Here is a 5,989-nt window from a genome sequence, read left to right as displayed (position 1 = left end):
AATAATAACTGGGTGAAGTTTTAAGCTGTGCTCATTAGCAAGTCAGATAAGATGATCAAAGCAGTAATTTTCAGTTTTAAGAAGGCCACTGATCAGAAATGTCTTATTTAAGTCTCCCAAGACCTGAAAACTACTGCCTGGACACACTGAACAGACAAACCAGCCCCTTTTCTTTTGTGAAGGGCTTATAGCTCCTACCTACTCCTTCGAAAAGCAGCCCCTACCTAAGCTAAATCTTCAAGCAAGCCCTTATGGAGCTGTATCCAGGTGGAAAATATCTTTCAACCCAAAAGAACACCTTCATTATAAATCTCTTCTTTCACATGCCTGAAACATGAATATCTACCACTCTTAATAATCCAACTCTTTTCTCCTTTAACAGCTGTGGTACTGTTACCATTCAGCACCCTCTTACCTCCAAATTCCAGCTGGACACATCCAGCTTCCATGACTCATTGCAGCAACATAGTTTTCAATCTTCCATCTGTTTGTGTAGGGTTGTATAAGAATTCTAGTTTTCTATTCAATTTCACATTTTGGTTCTCTGTACTTGCTACTAGAATTCTTGCTTTTAAAAATACATTACACTTACCTGTGTCCATAACACTTTCAGACGAGATAGTCAATGAAAAGGCAAGCATTTTCAGGATCCACTTTCTTTTAGCATCTAAGGACATATCTGTAACCTCATCTTGTAATAGCTTAATTTTTCAAAATTAAAACTAAGCTGAAAAATTGCTCTCACCAGGAGAAAAAAATCCTTTCAGTGAAGTGAAGCTCTCTCCAATCTTGTCAAAGTCAGGCAGGAGTTTGGCAAGGTCATCTGCATCAGGAAGGGCTTTGATAAGTTTTTCTAGAAAAACAGTAAAACAGCTAATGAGTAGGGTTTTTTCCTATTACTTTTATGAAAAAAAAAGAAAACCAAACATGCTTAGGCTGTAAAACTTAGCAACTGCTTCAGGATGTGGCTTTTTTTCTCCTTTTTTTTTTTTAAATAAAGAACTCAAAAGTTTCTTTCCACATGCACCTCCCCCAGTTAGTGTTGGGAAAGATTATGAGATCTGAAAAATCAATTGCTTTTTTAGACTTTGAACTTCCTGATAACCTGGTTGCCTCAGATACTTAAAATAGCCTAAAACGCACTGCTGTGTTTCACCACATTATGCTCTCATGTACCTCGTAGAGGATGATTTAAAATTACATGACACTAGAACTACGTTCACCTCTTGTACATTTTAAGAAAACCTTATTTTTCAGTTCCATAAATAAGCCAATTTTGTAATCCTTTAAAACCCCAAACTTGTTGGTTTTAAAACCCTATGTAAAGGTAGTGTCCATGAGCAATAAAAACAAGAAAACATTTGCCTCAGTTATTCAGGCTCTGCGTTTACCTAAGAAATGCTAGTACATGTAGTAAAATCTTCATGATTTTTTTTTTTAAAAAGAATATCACCTTACTATCCTGCATATATATGAAGGAACTCAGTGTCTGTTTTTCAGATTTCTATCTTTCAACTGAAATATGCAAAAAACCTACTGCAACCAGAAGGTTCAGGAAAACAGAGTCTATATTTTTCATTTTCACTCAAATTACACCTATAATGACTACTGGAGAGAGGCATCAAGGACCTATGCCCTTATGTTTAAATTTACATGTCTTAGTCTTTAGATAGAGTAACATTTTAGCTTTTGTGATACCAAAGTCAATATGTTCATCAAGTTCCCAAATGAAGTCAGGAACAATCCACTTGTATTCATCGAGGTCTGGCATCATGTCCTTCCACTGATCATATGTCTAACACAAAAAAGAAAAAAACATTAGTAGAAATAGAAGAGATGTATGTAGAGAAGCACATGAGCAATCTATTGAAAAGTAATACCTACATATAAAACATGCTAACCCACCATCTTTTAGAGAGAATAATACTACTTGGAACTTTTAAAATCTATACTAGTTAAAAGAAAAAAACATTAGTAGAAATAGAAGAAATGTATGTAGAGAAGCACGTGAGCAATCTGTTGAAAAGTAATACCTAGATATAAAACATGCTAACCCACCATCTTTTAGAGAGAATAATACTACTTGGAACTTTTAAAATCTATACTAGTTCTCTAAACAATCTGTTTTCTATATTCCTTTGTGTTTATTATCATTAGCTAGCCAAACAATGATAACTTGTTTCTCTAAACAATCTGTTTTCTATATTCCTTCGTCTTTATTATCATTAGCTAGCCAAACAATGGTATCTTGTGTTTTTGTGGATATACCAAGAACTGTTGTTCTAAAGAACATAATAACAAAGACAAAACGCATAAAATAGCTTCAAAAGATAAATACCTTCTTTACTGTATAACCACCACCTACAGCAGATCCTAATACAAGGTAGCGAAGTTTGAGAAGCCTCGATGCTAGTCTAGCTAGCCAAAAGTTCCTGTGGGACTGGTATCCATATTTTACATTTAAAAGTTTTGTTTTGCGTAGGGGAAGACGATTAAGAGAAGAGAACAGCTGAGCAGATATCCTCAGTGGAGGTCTTTGAAATTTTGAACTTGGATAGTGGGGATGATGTATACTTCGGGAAACAAGATGTAAGTTTTGAAGTGGTGATTTTCTTTTTATTCCATAGCTGCTATTTGCTAGACTCCGGCAGATGACACTAAAAGAAAGAAATAAAAACTCTAAGTAACAGATTTCCTCAACATACCATTAATTCAATAACCTCTTCAGAAGCAATTCACATTGCATTTTAGCTGGGTACAGATAAATTAGAGCACCATTCTGAACGTACAGTTTCCAGCTATCATTAGTACAGTAACAGGAAAATAAAAAGCTGTAAAAATCATTAATAGATACTGCATTTCTAATAACTACAGAAATAAAACCTTAAATACCATTTATGAAGTCTGTTATGAACTAAATTTAACTTCCACCCTGGATTAAGGCAAGTAACATGTCTGTGGTAAAACAGTTTGGGCAAACAGCAGCTAAGAGTCCATAGAGGACTATGATCAATTTATGACATAAAAGAAAACTTGACAGTTTGGCCTATCTTGTTATTCAAAATGAACTTTTAGATAACAGATGATTTTCAAACTTCAAAAAAAGCAATACACAGACAAAATTCCTTTGCAAAATACAATTGCCCTGTTTTGGCAAAGCAGATTCTCCTTTGCAGTTGAAGCATTTACTTAATGACATCGTCCAGTGACTTCCACTCTAATATTCTCCAGTTCCAGAATTACAGGATTATTGCTTTGTCTTAGGTCATGCATAGACAACATTACTTCTGGAGATGGCTATACCATGTTTGTTGAAGACTTCAATAAAGTAATTCAGGTTTATGCAAGAGGGAAAATTTCAGTCTGAAAGATTTCACTCTGAAAACAGAGCCCAGCCACGAAAAGCACACATTAAAACACAGGGACCTTATCAATCCTGCCTATGTTCAAACAAACGCATAGGTTGGAATAAAGCGCCTTGTATACTTTCTACTACACCACCTGCATGCTTCAACATTTTGAGGTGGCTTTGCTAGTTTCGGGGAGCGACAACGGCTCTGGAAAAAGCAATTTCTTTTGTAACTTTTTAGTTTCACCATCATATCAGAATGGTTAATATGAAATCATTTACTGGATAAAAACATGAGTGAAGTTACAGTTCTTGAAATTAATGCTTGTCCCTTGATGCTTCTTTCAGGCTTTTCAATATTATCAAATGCCTTTACTTACAAAGGGAACAAATACAAAAGAAGAAAGTGCTTCGCCATTTAGAAGGCAAATTATTCCTAAATAAGGCCGTATTCCTAAATAATTTAAAATTAGCAGATCTTAAAGAGAGTAAGTGAATTATATGAAATGGAAAGTATTACAGCATCTTCTAATAACATACTCTATAATCTATGTAATTCTTTGCCTTGAGATCTTCCATGTACTAGAGATGACATTGTCTATTACAGGCATATTCCTAATGCCCAAAGAAGTGGAAGTCTTTGTTATAAAAGAACTTTTGACCCAGAAATTGAGCTTTTGGAAGATAAGCTGAAAATCAGAATTACGTGAATCAAGACATTTTCCTCTCTTAAAAGGCCAATTCTCACAGTGATCTATGTTTAGAAATTTCCTTTACCGTAATGGAAAGCTTAAAAAAAAAAAGGGAACTCCACTGACCCTTATGAAAGTCCTCGTTCATAAAAGTGACTAAGATTTTGAAGGATACTCTCCTTCTACACTGCACTATCTGGAAGGCTGCGCCTTTGCAATAACAAACTCAGTATCTAGAAAGAGGATAATAAACAGGAGCAGAATAATCCCTAAAGTAGCAACAAGTTTCTCGTCTTTGACATGGAATTACAACAGGCTCAGAAATTAATCACAGATAGAACCAATACAAAAGTGGCTACATAACGATAAAAAGTAAAAGTGCCTCCACACCAGAAACATTTTGTTTCCCGCTTTTGAAGACAGTATTTTAAACCAGGGTGTGGTAAGCCTGTAAGAAGCAAGCTGATGACTGGGCCGTTATTTCTTTTGTTTTGCAGTCACTGGCATTACACAGATATTTAGCGTTTTCAGCAGACACCAAGTGGTAGTATATACTATGGCAGTCACTTCTCATTGTTAGTCTTCACCTAGATCAAAGGCATTTTGTAATATTATGTCATTTTCTTCTCTGTGAAGAGAAGAAATTTTTAAAATACATTGTGTTTTACAGCATGTGCTCTGTATGCTTAAACTCAAGGAACACGTAAGTTTCATCATGTGTTCTGTATGCTTAAACTCAAGGAACACGTAAGTTTCATCACCAATTGTTACAGCAAGAACTTGATCAACAATTGCCTTTTGAGTGCTATCACACATTTCAAAACCCACCTGCTTTAATTGCACCTATAAAGTCTTACAATACATTAAAAAAACCCTACTACTCCATCATTATACCAAAACTTCCATTTTCTCATTTCTTCTCTTCTCCTACTGCTAAAAGCTCACGATGAATAGTGACAAAAAAGTCGCGTTAAGATCGTCAATGAAAAGCGCAGTTAGACTGAAAAAGGTGCCAAAACCCATGTTATTACTTTAACTATTTAACAAATTCCAATTTAAAGCCTCTGGAAAGCCTTCCAGACACGAATAGCTCTGCCATTAGAGTCTGCCTTATTACAGGTCTGCAAACCTGACTACTCCTGAATTGCACTGACATTACAGACACCTTATAAAACACGAAAAAGTGGCCTGTTCCTGTTGGTAGCCAAGCCTTCCACCTGGAGGTCACACCTAACATTTCACACATATTGCTCCAGTTTAAAAGTTAAAAAAATCCTCACCAGGGACAAGTCTTCTATAAACAGGTTACATAGACTTTTAGTAACTATGACTGCAAAGCAGTCTTTCAAATCTAACCCAACAAAAAGCATTATGGTATTTTCCTTTTCATTTGGCACTAGAAAACACTTATTTTCCTAATGATGCTCCCAAATCTGCCAAGGAACATAGCGAGATTACGAACCATTCAGTTTCACTGCTCCTGTCTGGAATTGTGTGGAAGAAGGGTGAAAACCAAGAGGAACGTAGGGTTTGGCTGGGACAGTCATGCTCTGGACACGAAGGAGGCCCAAACTCCCTGGGCAGGAACGCGGGAACCGCAGCTCCCTTCCACAGCGCACCTCAGGTCCCGGGGAAGCTGAAGGATGGGGAATTTCCCTGCCCGGGAGCAGCAGCTCCACCCCGGCAGGCCTGGGGGTCGCCCCTGCGTCATTCACACACACACTGCGTCCCTCACCGCCCACCCCGCCCCGCCGCGGGGCTCCGGCCTCCCCCGCCGGCAGCCCCCTTCCCCCGGGCGCCCTGGGCCCGCTCAGCCGGGGCGAGTGTTACAACGGACACCGCTCCCGAGGCGTGAAGAGAAGGAAGGAGGAGGAAGGAGGAGGGAGGAGGAGGGAGAAGGAGGGTCGCGGCTCCGGAGGCCGCTCGCCCCGCACAGCCACCGCGCCCC

At 38.0% G+C, this 5,989-nt stretch overlaps 1 protein-coding gene across 1 annotated transcript in view; it reads right to left on the bottom strand.

Annotated features, from left to right (window-relative positions):
• OPA1 (optic atrophy 1 (autosomal dominant)) overlaps positions 1-5,989 on the bottom strand; it is a 76,670-nt gene that overhangs the window by 70,156 nt on the left and 525 nt on the right. The window contains exons 2-5 of the mRNA XM_014945791.1: positions 5,504-5,646; positions 2,339-2,657; positions 1,699-1,795; positions 746-853 (exon numbers count right to left, since the gene is read on the bottom strand). Of these exons, the coding sequence (XP_014801277.1) occupies positions 746-853; positions 1,699-1,795; positions 2,339-2,657; positions 5,504-5,646 (667 nt within the window). The remainder of the gene's footprint in view (positions 1-745; positions 854-1,698; positions 1,796-2,338; positions 2,658-5,503; positions 5,647-5,989) is intronic.

This window comes from Calidris pugnax, unplaced genomic scaffold (genome assembly GCF_001431845.1).
Source record: "Calidris pugnax isolate Ruff unplaced genomic scaffold, ASM143184v1 scaffold111, whole genome shotgun sequence".
Classification (NCBI taxonomy): domain Eukaryota; kingdom Metazoa; phylum Chordata; class Aves; order Charadriiformes; family Scolopacidae; genus Calidris; species Calidris pugnax.
The sequence above is the reverse complement of the archived record's forward strand: the minus strand, read 5'-3'. Positions and strand labels throughout refer to the sequence as shown.